The sequence below is a fragment of the Amblyraja radiata genome, unplaced genomic scaffold (genome assembly GCF_010909765.2).
Source record: "Amblyraja radiata isolate CabotCenter1 unplaced genomic scaffold, sAmbRad1.1.pri S36, whole genome shotgun sequence".
Classification (NCBI taxonomy): Eukaryota; Metazoa; Chordata; class Chondrichthyes; order Rajiformes; family Rajidae; genus Amblyraja; species Amblyraja radiata.
The window spans coordinates 693,426-708,996 of record NW_022630149.1 but is presented as its reverse complement, the minus strand read 5'-3'; the positions used below and the strand labels follow the sequence as shown (position 1 = coordinate 708,996).

The following is a 15,571-nucleotide window of genomic DNA, read 5'->3' as shown; positions in this document are numbered from 1 at the left end:
AAGGGGAAGGAACTGGGGCAATAAATGGCAAGAGATACGTGAATTTGGGTGAGGATGGCAGACCGATGGATATTCCCGCTGCTGATGGCGACGGGGAGAAAACTTGCAACAGAATTGGAATCTGAACAGAGAGAATGTGCTGGGTGCCAAGTAGGATGGGTTGGGGATCAGCGGTTGGAGAAGGGGAAGCAACATGGTGACGGGGATTGGGGATGAAAATAAATACATGTGGGGGACAATTGGATGAACAGGGAGATCTGAAGGGGATAAGGTTTACCTGTAACTGGAGAATACAATGTACATGCCGTTGGGTTGTAGGCTGATCAAACTATGAGGTGTTCGTCTGCCCTACCAACTGATTTGTTTGAATCAGCCCTGAATTATTGGGGAATTCTGCATTTATCGCACACTGTTACCCACTATTTTGTGATTGTGCCCTTATACTGAATCAAAGTGAATATGTAACTCCTTACCTTCAGAAATATCAAACTGTCCATTTGATTCATCCGCTCCTGCAGCTTTAGGAGTTGCTCTTGAATAGAGTTTAACTTCTCTTGAATCTCTCGTAGATTATTCTCCATTGGGTTTAGAACGCTCTCCTCTTCTTCCCGGAGTTCCTTGTGAAAGCGCTGCTCTTCCTCATTGAGAATCTGGCGCAGTTCAGCAAATACCGATGTGATGTGGGTCAACAGGTTCTGTGACTGTTCCTGTCGAATGAAAGATGAAGATCAATAATATCGAGCCTGGTCAGATATCAATAGCACAAGATCAGATAAGGGAAACTGGAAACCTTACCCGAACTCCAGAAATCTTCTGTTTCTGTTGCTGCTCCATTTGCTCCCCCGCTGATTTATCTTTTGTGAGAGTCTCTAAGGATGTTTTAATCCGCCCTTGTGGATTGAGATTCAGATTCAGCGAGTAAAATAATTAGACCAAACAGAACTAATGAACCAATGAAAGGGTCAAGAGCTTCAAATTCCTGGGCGTGCACATCTCTGAAGATCTCTCCTGGTCCGAGAACACTAATGCAATTATCAAGAAAGCTCATCAGCGCCTCTACTTCCTGAGAAGTTTACGGAGAGGCGGTTTGTCAAGGAAGACTCTCTCTAACTTCTACAGGTGCACAGCAGAGAGCATGCTGACCGGTTGCATCGTGGCTTGGTTCGGCAATTTGAGTGCCCTGGAGCGAAAAGACTACAAAAAGTAGTAAACACTGCCCAGTCCATCATCGGCTCTGACCTTCCTTCCATCGAGAGGATTTATCGCAGTCGCTGCCTCAAAAAGGCTGGCAGTATCATCAAAGACCCACACCATCCTGGCCACACACTCATCTCCCTGCTACCTTCAGGTAGAAGGTACAGGAGCCTGAAGACTGCAACGACCAGGTTCCGGAATAGCTACTTCCCCACAGCCATCAGGCTATTAAACCTGGCTCGGACAAAACTCTGATTATTAATAACCCATTTTCTGTTATTTGCACTTTATCAGTTTATTTATTCATGTGTGTATATATTTATATAATGGTATATGGACACACTGATCTGTTTTGTAGTAAATGCCTACTATGTTCTGTGTGCTTAAGCAAAGCAAGAATTTCATTGTCCTATCAGGGACACATGACAATAAACTCACTTGAACTTGAACTGTAGACACGGAACTGCACATTAAAGATTTACAAAGACAGCTGGAGAACTCAGTGGGTTAGGAAGCGAATCAACGGAGAGCGGCAGGCTGTCTCACCTGGAATGATTGCTGGAGTCCTTGTATGGATGCAAGCAGAGGTGTAGTCTACGTGATACGCAGGTATACGCCGTATACCCACTAAGAAAGCTCCAGCATTTCCGTATGCCCACTTAGAAATGCGCAATGACACGTATCCACTTCGATAGTGACAGAAGTTCTGTTTATTTTATGAATGAAAGTATGACAGTTCTGTCACAGAACTGTCATACTTTCATTCATAAATTCAACCTGTGCGCTGTGTCTCTGTCAGAGTCGCACTTTTCCTTGTCGGAAGTGGGAAAGTCCCGAGTTCCGAGTACAATGGAACGCAGCATTATAATAGCCATGCAGAGGCTTCCGTCCATGGCCCGTGCCCGTGACCGTGGTGACTGCCCGCGACCTAGACCTGACGTCACGTCACCTAGACGGTCGGCGCCGAGGTGATGTCCAGCGGCTCAACAGTAAATATGAAGCGGAAGCAACAAACTACCCTTAGCCATTTAAACAAAAAACAAGCCTGCTGCTGCCTCGGCCGACACTCCAGCAGTCACTAGGACGTTAGATGAAGAAGAGGGAACTACAGCGGAGCCTGATGCCAGCAGTGTATCGGGTAAGTGAAAGTCGTATACAAGTGAACTTTAGCAGATATTAGACTACTAGCTACTAGCTTATAAGAGATTTCCCAAACTGAACACCAACAGGGGGCGCTGACCTGTGCGCGGCTGCCCAGCCTGCAGCTGTCTGTCTTTTCATCTTTTTTTTATTTTTAGTTAGTTAAAGTGTTTTTGTTTCTGGAGTTCTAGACTTTTTTATGTGGGGGGTGGGGGGGGAAGGGGGAAGGGGGAAACTACCTTTCAGGGTCCCTACCTGGTCGGAGAGGCAGCTTTTCTCCGGGCTGCAGCTTCGACCCGTCCTCGCGGCCTACCAGCGGGCCTGGAGCGGAGTTTCCTGTCGGGCACTGCCCAGAACCACGGCTTCGGCAGCGGCACAGCGCTGGAGCGCTATCGTGGAGCGGGCGATGCCTTGCCCGGGTCGCCGCGCTGGAGCTCCGGTGAGCTGAAGACCGCCGAGTAAAACATCACGGAGCTGCGGGTTTGAGGAGCGGCCAGCTGCGGGCGGCGGCGCTGACTTTACACCGGGAGCCTGGGATCTCTAGATGAGATCGCCAGTTGTGGAGCTCCAACCGGCGCGGCCTTGTTGGCTTCGGCAGCCCCGGCCTCCAGTACGGAAGCGGCCGTTCCAGGGTTCCCAGGCCGCTGCGAGGATTCTCCCGACGCCGGAGCAACATCACCCGGCGAGAACGGCCAGGAACATCGGGCCTCCGTAGAGGCAACTGTGGAGGCCTCAATGGGCCCGACTATGGGTGAACTGGGGTTGGGGACTGGACATTGTGCCTTCCCTCATGGTGGGAACCATTGTGGGGGGATACAAATACAAAATACAAATACAAATTTTATTTATTGTCATTTGAGCCCCAGTGAGACTCAAACGAAATTTTGTTTCCACAGCTATACAAACAAAAACAATGTCCTACAGACATACACACAATTAAGTTCACACAAACATCCATCACAGTGAACCTACTGTGATGGAAGGCAAAAGTCTTTTCTCTCCCCTGTTCTCCATGTCTCTCCCGATGTCGAAGCCCCAGGCGGACGATGATAAGTCCCACGGCCATTTTAGGCCGTGCCGGGTGATTTACGGCCCCGCTCCCGGTCTAGAAGTCTCGAAGTTGGAGCCCCCGGCGGGCGCTGGAATGTCCCACGGCCATGAAGCCGTGCCGGGCGATGTATGACCCCGCTCCGGGTCGTTCCAAACCCCGCGACACGGGCTGGAGAAGTCGCGTTGCGGGAGCTCCGGGAAGCGGTCTCTCTCTCCCCCCGGACCCGCGAGCTCCCGATGTCCCGACAGTCCACCGGACCTGCGGCTGCGTTGCTGGAGCCTCCGAGCCCCAGGAGTCGAGTCGCAGCAGCGAGTCACCACCGCTCCCCACGTACCGAGGCCGGCCAGCCCCTCGATGGTGAGTAGTCCGCACCTCCGCAGTCTCCCGAGCCCCCGGGTCGTTCAGGTTGGAGGCCGCTCCACGGTGCTAGGCCCCAACGACAACGGAGACCCGACAGGGAAAAGGTCGGGTCTCCCGGACAGGGAAGAGATTTAAACGGTTTCCCCCGCCCCCCACAGCCCCCCACATATACACATTTAAAAACCAGTATTAAAAAACACCAAACACTACATTTAACTAGACAAAAAATTAAAAAAAGACAGACAGGCTGTAGGAGCCTCTGCAACGAGTCGCGCCGCCACCAGGATGTTCTTTATGTTTAAATTTCTTATTAATGTTATGTCTGTATTCTTTCTTTATGTGCTGCATTGGCAAGAAGCATTTCACTACACCTAGGTGTATGTGACTAATAAATAACCTTTGAACCCTTTTGAATGAATACCACACATATATTCACTAAACGGCCTTGCTAGCTCAACCTTGTTGTAGTAAAGTAGTAAATAACGTAGTTATTACACATTTTACTGTGAGACTGTGAGTGTGCTGAATATCTCCTTGTTCCTTCTAGATGATAACTCCTGGCCAGCCCTATGGACTGAGAGTCAGGCTAGGGAGTTTAAAAGCAGGCATTCTTGGTTAGAATGGAAGGACAGAAAGTTAGGTAAATATCAGCCAACTTGTAAAGCTGGTATAAACACATGAAGTCAACTTTATGCAAATGAGAGTATAGCTGGTTTATTTTCATCTTAAAGATACATTAATTTCACTTTTATACAATTAAATTATAATGATATTGTCACAGTGAAGCTTATTTACAGTTCATTCAATTATTTTGAATAGATTCTTATCCAGTTCAGAAGGTGTTATTGCTAATATAGATTAAAAAAAAGGCTACGTGTATGATGTTAATTAGTCATGTTTTTGTTTACTTCCAGGTTGTGCTTTTTGCAGCTCAACAACATCTACTGGCGTCTTAACAGAGAAAATAATTTCCATATCTGAGGAGTGGGCGATGTTTAAGATCCAGTCATCAGGCTCAAGCAGACCAACAGCCCTGGCCTCCTTGAGAAACAAGATCAGATGGCATGAAATGTCCAGGGCACACGAAATAGCTCAGGAGCTCACTGAAAAGTGTGGACAGGATTTACTTGGGAATCTTGTGAGAACTGTGTCAGACACTGTGTTAGCTGAGACAAATGCTGTATTCAGAACAGCATATTATCTTGCCAAGATGAACCGACCTTTCTCTGACCATGACGATCTCATTGAGCTTCAGGAAAAAAACGTTGTCAACAAGGGCACAAGTCTGCACTCAAGGTTCAGTTCAACAAAAATTTTGGAACACATAGCAAAAAAGATGCAGACAAAAATAGTTGACAGCATTGTGTCATCTTCAAGCAAGCTGTCTGTTCTCATTGATGAGGCAACTTCTCTCAGCCATAAATCAGCCATGATTGTCAATGTGAAGGCCTCTTTAGATGGAGCTACTCCTGAATTTGTTTTTTTGGACCTGGTGGAGCTGGAAAGCCAGAGGGCAGAGTCTATAGAGGAAGCTCTATTAAACTGTTTGGACACTGCAGGCTTTAGTGAAGAGTGGCTTCAAAACAACTGGATCTCATTTGTTTCTGATGGAGCCAGTGTTATGTTAGGCAAAAACTCTGGTGTGGCAACCAGGCTGACTGCAAGGTACCCTAACCTCTTCACATGGCACTGTATGAACCACCGTCTAGAACTGGCTGTAAATGATGCTGTGGATGAGGTTCAGGCAGTCAACCACTTCAAAGTTTTCAAGGACAAACTCCACAATCTCTACAGTCAGTCCAATAAAAATTCATGGGAACTTATGGAAGCAGCACAAGAAGTGGGCTCACAAGTCTTGAAGATTGGCAGAGTTTTAAACACCCGATGGGTTGCCAGCAGTTTCCGTTCTGTAAAGGTTGTGTGGAGGTCATACGAAGCACTTAGCAGACACTTTGAGAATGCTGCAGGAGACCAAACAAGAAACGGCAAAGAGAGGCAAACCTAGAGGCCTGGCACATCGTATGCAAAGCAAGGAATTTCTTTGTGACCTTGGACTCATGTATGATGCACTATCTGAACTTTCAAACCTGTCCCAGCAATTACAGGCCCATTCAATCACACTTTTAAGAGCAGAACAGCTGCTGAAGCGCACCATCCGAGTGCTGCCATCATTTAAAGATTCTCCAGGAGAGAAATTGGAGGAAGCATTGAAAGCACAGGCTTTGGGACAGTTTGGATCAGTGTCCCTGGAGTCAAATGCTAAGCTCATGCCGATCAATACAAAGCAGTTCCTACAAAGTCTGATCAACAACATGGAGAAGCGGCTCTCATTTAAGGATGAAATTCTTCATGATCTCAGCATTCTGGATTCAAGCACCTGGCCATTAACACCTGGCATAGGGCACGGTGAGTCACAGGTAAAACGACTGTGCAGGCGATTCAATCTTTGTCAAGAACAAGCTGTCAATGGAATGAGAGATTTCATCGAGCACCCAGAGAGCGAACCTGAATGCCTCAAACCACTCATCCACTGCATGCAGACCATCCCTTGCAGCACTGCAGAGTGTGAAAGGGGCTTCAGTCTGATGAATATTGTGTACACAGACCAAAGACCTAGAATGTTGTTGTCTAGTGTTAGCAATTTGATGATGATCAGCATCAATGGGCCCCCTGTAAGCCTTTTTGAGCCAAGCAAATATGTATCAACATGGTTACGAAGCCATCGCTCTGCCACGCAAGCAAGAAGGCAGAGCACACCTCAGATGCATGAGTACAAGCATGTTTGGAAAGTTTTGTAAACTAGCAGGCTACTACATTTAAAGTGAAAAACAATTGTTGTCAAAATCCCTTTTAGTGGAATACAAACACTTTTCTATACCTGCTACAGTAGCAGATATGGAAAAGTGTTTGTATTCCACTAAATATCCCTCATGTAACTGTGTATTCACCTTTGTTTGTTACTTTTTTACAATGAAGGGATTGTGGTGTTTGTTTTATTTTGCATGGGTCATGCGCCCTCCGCTGGTCGTTTTTGCGGATGTACTGTTTTTCTTCTCTGTTAAACACTGAACAGATGTTATTTGCATAGGACTTACTGTGATTGAAAACGTGTATTTTGTGATGCTGTGTGATTGCTGTATTAAGTATGAGTGTGAGACGTCTTAGAACAGTTGCTGATATGTTTTATTTATTTTAATTTATTATTTAAGTATTTTTGTATGGGAAACATAATTCTAAAGAAGATGTTTTTATTTTGTATTTTTGCATTTATTGTTTCTTATATAGGGTATTTTATTTTATTGAGTTGTAATTGTTTCTGACAAATGACTAACTCTGTTTTTTCTTGTCTCAAAACTCTAAACAGAGCATGCAGCAGCAGCAGCAATAAATGTCCTGTGCAAAAGACTCAAGTATCCCGTCGTCTCCTTAGCACATTAGTACTGAGGCCAGGCCGGTTACATATACAGTAGTACAGTGTTTATATAGCCAACAGTTATTTATTTATTGATGCTTTATAGTTTATTTGATTCTAGTGCCTAATGGTGATTTTAATTTGACTGTTTATTGTCCTAGAAACTGATGACAATATCGAGTGTTGAATAATCTCAATTACTTATGGTGGTTGTAGGCTACTGTATGCGACAGTGAGTGTGGCGGTGTTTATAGGACGGGTGTGGAAGAGGCTAGGAGGGAATCATCACAGTATACCCACTACAAAAAACTAGACTACACCACTGCATGTAATTAATACATCAAGTACTCTAACGGTTTAAACCAAATACGTTTTTTCCTCTCTTAATGCCATCGGTCAATTTGCTCAACAAAAATGGGTGATCGAACTTTCCAATTGCCAAGGCACCGTCTGCTACCGACAGCGTCCGTTCTTCATCACTCACCCTGCATGAATTAAACACCCGGTTATAAGACCAGCATCAACGATTTCTGGGTCACTTTCCAAAACAGTGCAGAGAGTCTCACCTCCTCTTCTGACGAGTTTCCTCCTGAAATATATAACATCAGAAAGATCCATTAATTTACACAGAGTGTCCACATCGTGACAGCAGGAATTTCATCCAAATTGTTACAATGTTCCTACAGATCTTTGCACTCGTTGCTGATGGAGCGCCCCATCAGTCCGGTATTGTATTAATTCAATGTAAAGAGTATATTCATGGCCGTCCGAAGGGGGGTTGCGTTGGGTACGACCGTACCCCCCTTTTCTCCCCCCTAAGAAAAAAAAGAAAAAAAATCGGGGGGAAAAATCAACGTTTCCACTTTGGAAACGGCCAGTTCTCTGTTCTCTCGTCCCCGGGAGGGAGTGGCTGAATCTGAACCCAACGGCTGTAACCCCAACACCAGACGCCGCTGCGGCGGAGCTCGCTCCCCTCGCCTGCCCCCGCTGCCGGGGCCCAAGCCATCTTACCCCCACACCACCCTCGCTTACCCCCGCTGGGCCCACGCCACCCCCATTGGGATCATGCCACCCCCGCTGGGCCCACGCCACCCCCGCTGGGTCTACGCCACCCCCGCTGGGCCCATGCCACCACCGCTGACCCCCAATGGGTCCACGCCACCCCTGTTGGGCCCACGCCACCATTGCTGGGCCCACACCCCCGCCGCTGAACCTCGCTGGGCCCACGCCACCCCGCTGACCCCCGCTGGGCCCACGCCACCCCCGCTGGGTCTACACCACCCCCGCTGGGCCCATGCCACCCCCGCTGACCCCTGATGGGACCACGCCACCCCCCGATGGGCCCACGCCACCCCTGCTGGGCCCACGCCACCCCTGCTGGGCCCACGCCACCCCAGGTGACCCCCGCTAGGTCCACGCCACCCTCGCTGACCCCCGCTGAGCCCACGCCACCCCCGCTGGGCCCATGCCACCCCCACTGACACCCGCTGGGCCCCCGCCACCCCCACTGGGCCCACAACACCTTCATCACCCCCGCCCGCTGGGCCCGCACCACCTTCATCTTTTGCAAGAAAGAGGAGGGGATGTGAGAGGGGGGAGGGAGAGAGAGAGGGGAAGGGAGAGGAGAGAGAGATGGGGGAGGGGAGAGGGAAAGGGTGATTATCTTGAGTGAGATTGCAAAATTAAGGTAGGTTTTAGAGCTATTATATTTTCTCCTCCATATAAATAATATCAAACAATTGGAACTGCTTTCTTTTCCTTGATAATAATACAGAAACATATGAATTCCATAGTTTGTGACATAAATACACCTTTTAATGGGATCATTACATACAGATGTAACATTTCCATTTTGAGATGGGGGGGGGGGGGGGAGGGGGGGGGCTTCCCATTCACCACTTCGCACCTACTTAAGGCAAAACTCCAGTATGAAAAGAGTGGACGCTTTCCCACCCCAACCAACACTTCACACCCACTCACAGCCTGACCTCAGTCTGCAAAGACTGGGCCCTTCTACACCCACCCCCACTCCAATCACCACTTCACACCAAATGACTGCACTTCCACAGACACCTCTGTCAAGCTTCTCAAGTTTGCGGATGACACAACCCTGGTTGGACTGATCCAGGATGGGGGATCTCTGTACTCTTTTCAGTTTGACATATTTCCTTTAACATGGTGCCCAGAACTGAACATAATATTCTAAATGCGGTCTCACCAACGTCTTATACAACTGCAACATGACCTCCCAACTTCTATACTCAATACTCTGACTGATGAGGGCCAAAGTGCCAAAATACTTTTTGACCACCTGATATACCTGCGACACGACCTTCAAGGAACCATGCAACCATCAACCATTCCTCTGCCCATCTGGCTAATTGATCCAGATCCTGCTGCAATCTTTCACAACCATCTTCACTATCTGCAAAACCACTCACTTCTGTATCATCAGCAAACTTGCTAATCTTGCCCTGTTCTGTGACGTTTCACAGAGTGCTGGAGTAACTCAGCGGGTCAGGCTGAGTATGGAGGTTGGGAGGTCATGTTGCAGTTGCATAAGAAGGTGGTGAGGCCGCATTCAGAGTATTGTATTCAGTTCTGGGCACCATGTTATAGGAAAGATGTCATCAAACTGGAAAGGGTACAGTGAAGATTTATGAGGATGTTGTCAGGACTAGATGGGCCAGAGCTATAGGGAGAGGTTGAGTAGGCTGGGACTCTATTTCATGGAGCACAGGAGGATGAGGGATGATCTTATAGAGGTGTATAAAATCATGATTTGAATAGATATGGTGGAGCCTTTTGCCCAGAGTAGGTGAATCGAGGAGCAGAGGTGAAGGGCAAAAGATTTAATAGGAATCTGTGGGGTATGTTTTTCACACAAAGGGTGGTAGGTGTATGGAACAAGCTGCCAGAGGAGGTAGTTGAGGCAGGGACTATCGCAACATTTAAGAAACAGTTATACAGGTACATGGATAGGACAGGTTCGGAGGGATATGAATCAAACGTGGGCAGGTGGAACTAGTGCAGATGGGACATGCTGGGCCGAAGGGTCTGTTTCCACACTGTATCACTCTATGACTCTATCTTTCCCTCTCAAACCCATTCTCCTGCCTTCTCCCCATTACCTCTGACACCCGTATCAATCAAGAATCTATCAATCTCCTCCTGAAAAATGTCCATTGACTTGACCTCCACAGCTATCTGTGGCAATGAATTCCACAGTTCACCACCCTCTGACTTAAGAAATTCCTGCTCATCTCCTTCCTAAAGGAATGTCTTTTAATTCTTCGGCCGTGGCCACTGGCCCTAGACTCTCCCACTAGTGGAAACATCCTCTCCAAATCCACACCATCCAGGTTTTTACCAGGCTGGGACAGACGGCAACAGCTTCACACCGTGTCCCAAAGCTCGTGTCCTGTCCTGCATCACCCAAGGCAGCAGAGACGTTATAGGAGAGGGCAAGCACCGTAACAAAGTATCTCACAATGGTTTGGGTAACATTCAGGAATGTTTATGCATGCCACATCATGAATATTACTGAAGAACGGTCTTGACCCGAACTATAATCTATAGCTTTTCTCCAGAGATGCTGCCTGACCCACTGAGTTACTCCAGCACTCTGTGACATATCACCTATCCATGTTCTCCAGTGATGCTGCCTGACTCACTGAGTTACTCCAGCACTCTGTGACATGTCACCTATCCATGTTCTCCACAGATACTGCCTGACTCGCTGAGTTACTCCAGCACTCTGTGAAACGTCACCTATTCATATTCTCTGCAGATGCTGCCTGACCCACTGAGTTACTCCAGCACTTTGTGACTAGTTTCCCTTCATGCATCTGTCCAAACCCACTCTCCCCCCTCCTTTCCTATGTTCCTTTCCACCCATAAACCTCTCTCTGCCTTTACATTTCACTCCTCTTTCAAATCTGCTCTACTTATCTACATGCATTTTTCTTCTTCACTTTTTAGTCATAGAATGATGCAGTGTGGAAACAGGCCCTTCAGCCCAACTTGCCCACACCGACCGACATGTCCCATCTAAACTAGTCCCACTCACACGCGTTTGGCCCATATCGATCTAAATCTGTCCTATCCATGTACGTGTCCAAATGTCTCTTAAACATTAGGATAGTCCCAGCCTTAACTACCTCCTCTGGCAGCTCGTTACATACACCCAGCACCCTTTGTGTGAAAAAGCTACCTCAGATTCCTGTTAATTTCTGAAATATTGGTCATAAATTTGGTGCAAAAATGCTCCAAAACAAGGCTCAGAATGGATCAGAGAGCATCTAAAACCCCAGAGCTTCCAGGACCCTTAAGCGGGCCCTGGACCCTGGCATCGAGGGACTTCATGCTTCGCGCTCATGATGTGCGCAGCACGCACACTATTCCACATTAAGTTTTTTGTAATCCTGTCATGCCACCCCCCTTTTTTGAAAAGCTTCGTACGGGCCTGATATTTAACACTGGACTTATGGGGCGATTCAACGTCCTCTGGTTCCAGTCGTGAATTACATCATTTGTCCAGCAAGGGTCGCCCTATAACCATATAATAACCATATAACAATTACAGCACGGAAAGAGGCCATCTCGGCCCTACACGTCCGTGCCGAACAATTATTTTCCGCTAGTCCCATCTACCAGCACTCAGACCATAACCCTCCATTCCTTTCCCATCCATATACCTATCCAATTTATTTTTAAATGATAAAATCGAACCTGCCTCCACTACTTCCACTGGAAGCTCATTCCACACAGCTACCACTCTCTGAGTAAAGAAGTTCCCCCTCATGTTACCCCTAAACTTCTGTCCCTTAATTCTGAAGTCATGTCCTCTTGTTTGAATCTTCCCTACTCTCAATGGGAAAAGCTTGTCCACGTCAAATCTGTCTATCCCTCCCATCATTTTAAAGACCTCTATCAAGTCCCCCCTTAACCTTCTGCGCTCCAGAGAATAAAGACCTAACTTATTCAACCTTTCTCTGTAACTTAGTTGCTGAAACCCAGGCAACATTCTAGTAAATCTCCTCTGTACTCTCTCTATTTTGTTGACATCCTTCCTATAATTGGGCGACCAAAATTCATTGTTACCCTCTTGCGTTTAATAACTGTGTGACAAGCCTTGGGATTTTCTTCTATCCTATTCGCCAATGATCCTACATTGCCACTTCAAACGCCCCCTGGTTCCTCTAGCTCCCTGTAGGTCAGCAAGAGGGGAACCATATTATCTTTGTCTCCACAGACATCATGTTGCCAGCTTGTGACCAGATGTTCATGTCAGACTAAGAGAGGATCTGTCTTGAACATCATGGAAATTATTACAATGCTCAATGTGATAAGTACAACTACTCTGCCCGATAAAGATGCAGCCAGTCCTGCCATGGAATGGTGTGTGTTAATGGGAGTAAGGCAGTAATATGGCACTGGAGAAAATAAACCATTTACACTAGATCGGAATCATGATCATGTCAGCCAGGATCTGAGGAGGGAAACATAGAAACATAGAAAATAGGTGCAGGAGTAGGCCATTCGGCCCTTCGAGCCTGCACCGCCATTCATTATGATCATGGCTGATCATCCAACTCAGTATCCTGTACCTGCCTTCTCTCCATACCCCCTGATCCCTTTAGCCACAAGGGCCACATCTAACTCCCTCTTAAATATAGCCAATGAACTGGCCTCAACTACCTTCTGTGGCAGAGAATTCCAGAGATTCACCACTCTCTGTGTGAAAAATGTTTTTCTCACCTCGGTCCTAAAAGATTTCCCCCTTATCCTTAAACTGTGACCCCTAGTTCTGGACTTCCCCAACATCGGGAACAATCTTCCTGCATCTAGCCTGTCCAACCCCTTAAGAATTGTGGACGTTTCTATAAGATCCCCCCTCAATCTTCTAAATTCTAGCGAGTACAAACCGAGTCTATCCAGTCTTTCTTCTTATGAAAGCCCTGACATCCCAGGAATCAGTCTGGTAACGTACACATGACGGGTCTGGACAAGAGCCTCTTTCCATCTTATGGAATAGATGGGAGAGTGCTGGTAAATAGAGGCGAAGGGGAAAGAACTGGGGCAATAAATGGCAAGAGATACGTGAATTTGGGTGAGGATGGCAGACCGATGGATATTCCCGCTGCTGATGGCGACGGGGAGAAAACTTGCAACAGAATTGGAATCTGAACAGAGAGAATGTGCTGGGTGCCAAGTAGGATGGGTTGGGGATCAGCGGTTGGAGAAGGGGAAGCAACATGGTGACGGGGATTGGGGATGAAAATAAATACCTGTGGGGGAGAATTGGATGAACAGGGAGATCTGAAGGGGATAAGGTTTACCTGTAACTGGAGAATACAATGTACATGCCGTTGGGTTGTAGGCTGATCAAACTATGAGGTGTTCGTCTGCCCTACCAGCTGATTTGTTTGAATCAGCCCTGAATTATTGGGGAACTCTGCATTTATCGCACACTGTTACCCACTATTTTGTGATTGTGCCCTTATACTGAATCAAAGTGAATATGTAACTCCTTACCTTCAGAAATATCAAACTGTCCATTTGATTCATCCGCTCCTGCAGCTTTAGGAGTTGCTCTTGAATAGAGTTTAACTTCTCTTGAATCTCTTGTAGATTATTCTCCATTGGGTTTAGAACGCTCTCCTCTTCTTCCCGGAGTTCCTTGTGAAAGCGCTGCTCTTCCTCATTGAGAATCTGGCGCAGTTCAGCAAATACCGATGTGATGTGGGTCAACAGGTTCTGTGACTGTTCCTGTCAAATGAAAGATGAAGATCAATAATATCGAGCCTGGAATCTAAGACAATAGCACAAGATCAGATAAGGGAAACTGGAAGCCTTACCCGAACTCCAGAAATCTTCTGTTTCTGTTGCTGCTCCATTTGCTCCCCCGCTGATTTATCTTTTGTGAGAGTCTCTAAGGATGTTTTAATCCGCACCTGTGGATTGAGATTCAGATTCAGCGAGTAAAATAATTAGACCAAACAGAACCAATGAACCAATGAAAGGGTCAAGAGCTTCAAATTCCTGGGCGTGCACATCTCTGAAGATCTCTCCTGGTCCGAGAACACTAATGCAATTATCAAGAAAGCTCATCAGCGCCTCTACTTCCTGAGAAGATTCCGGAGAGGCGGTTTGTCAAGGAAGACTCTCTCTAATTTCTACAGGTGCACAGTAGAGAGCATGCTGACCGGTTGCATCGTGGCTTGGTTCGGCAATTTGAGTGCCCTGGAGCGAAAAGACTACAAAAAGTAGTAAACACTGCCCAGTCCATCATCGGCTCTGACCTTCCTTCCATCGAGAGGATTTATCGCAGTCGCTGCCTCAAAAAGGCTGGCAGTATCATCAAAGACCCACACCATCCTGGCCACACACTCATCTCCCTGCTACCTTCAGGTAGAAGGTACAGGAGCCTGAAGACTGCAACAACCAGGTTCAGGAATAGCTACTTCCCCACAGCCATCAGGCTATTAAACCTGGCTCGGACAAAACTCTGATTATTAATAACCCATTTTCTGTTATTTGCACTTTATCAGTTTATTTATTCATGTGCGTATATATTTATATTATGGTATATGGACACACTGATCTGTTTTGTAGTAAATGCCTACTATGTTCTGTGTGCTGAAGCAAAGCAAGAATTTCATTGTCCTATCAGGGACACATGACAATAAACTCACTTGAACTTGAACTGTAGACACGGAACTGCACATTAAAGATTTACAAAGACAGCTGGAGAACTCAGTGGGTTAGGAAGCGAATCAACGGAGAGCCGCAGGCTGTCTCACCTGGAATGATTGCTGGAGTCCTTGTATGGATGCAAGCAGAGGTGTAGTCTACGTGATACGCAGGTATACGCCGTATACCCACTCAGAAAGCTCCAGCATTACCGTATGCCCACTTAGAAATGCGCAATGACACGTATCCACTTCGATAGTGACAGAAGTTCTGTTTATTTTATGAATGAAAGTATGACAGTTCTGTCACAGAACTGTCATACTTTCATTCATAAATTCAACCTGTGCGCTGTGTCTCTGTCAGAGTCGCACTTTTCCTTGTCGGAAGTGGGAAAGTCCCGAGTTCCGAGTACAATGGAACGCAGCATTATAATAGCCATACAGAGGCTTCCGTCCATGGCCCGTGCCCGTGACCGTGGTGACCGCCCGTGACCTAGACCTGACGTCACGTCACCTAGACGGTCGGCGCCGAGGTGATGTCCAGCGGCTCAACAGTAAATATGAAGCGGAAACAACAAACTACCCTTAGCCATTTAAACAAAAAACAAGCCTGCTGCTGCCTCGGCCGACACTCCAGCAGTCACTAGGACGTTAGATGAAGAAGAGGGAACTACAGCGGAGCCTGATACCAGCAGTGTATCGGGTAAGTGATAGTCGTAT

At 47.0% G+C, this 15,571-nt stretch overlaps 2 protein-coding genes across 2 annotated transcripts; both read right to left on the bottom strand.

Moving 5' to 3' along the window:
- Positions 1-419: 419 nt before the first annotated feature.
- LOC116969398 (nuclear factor 7, brain-like) lies at positions 420-880 on the bottom strand. Its single transcript, XM_033016271.1, has 2 exons — positions 796-880; positions 420-707 (listed from the first exon to the last, which is right to left on the bottom strand). Exons 1-2 carry the CDS (start codon positions 832-834, stop codon positions 420-422), a joined length of 327 nt encoding a protein of 108 aa, XP_032872162.1. The 5' UTR covers positions 835-880.
- Positions 881-7,506: 6,626 nt separating this feature from the next.
- LOC116969397 (nuclear factor 7, brain-like) lies at positions 7,507-14,102 on the bottom strand. The gene is made up of 4 exons (XM_033016270.1): positions 14,018-14,102; positions 13,695-13,928; positions 7,724-7,746; positions 7,507-7,642 (listed from the first exon to the last, which is right to left on the bottom strand). The coding sequence occupies exons 1-4, from the start codon at positions 14,054-14,056 to the stop codon at positions 7,507-7,509; spliced, it is 432 nt and encodes a 143-aa protein (XP_032872161.1). The 5' UTR covers positions 14,057-14,102.
- Between the last annotated feature and the right edge of the window lie 1,469 nt (positions 14,103-15,571).

Excerpts from the sequence above, each read along its gene's own strand:
- LOC116969397 (XM_033016270.1), bottom strand. The coding sequence starts at position 14,056 with ATGGAGCAGCAACAGAAACAGAAGATTTCTGGAGTTCGG. Across the intron at positions 7,747-13,694 it reads ACAGTTTGATATTTCTGAAG|GAGGAAACTCGTCAGAAGAG; the intron begins GTAAGGAGTTAC and ends TATATATTTCAG. Across the intron at positions 7,643-7,723 it reads GAAACTCGTCAGAAGAGGAG|GGTGAGTGATGAAGAACGGA; the intron begins GTGAGACTCTCT and ends TAATTCATGCAG.
- LOC116969398 (XM_033016271.1), bottom strand. The coding sequence starts at position 834 with ATGGAGCAGCAACAGAAACAGAAGATTTCTGGAGTTCGG. Across the intron at positions 708-795 it reads AGAAGATTTCTGGAGTTCGG|GAACAGTCACAGAACCTGTT; the intron begins GTAAGGTTTCCA and ends TTCATTCGACAG.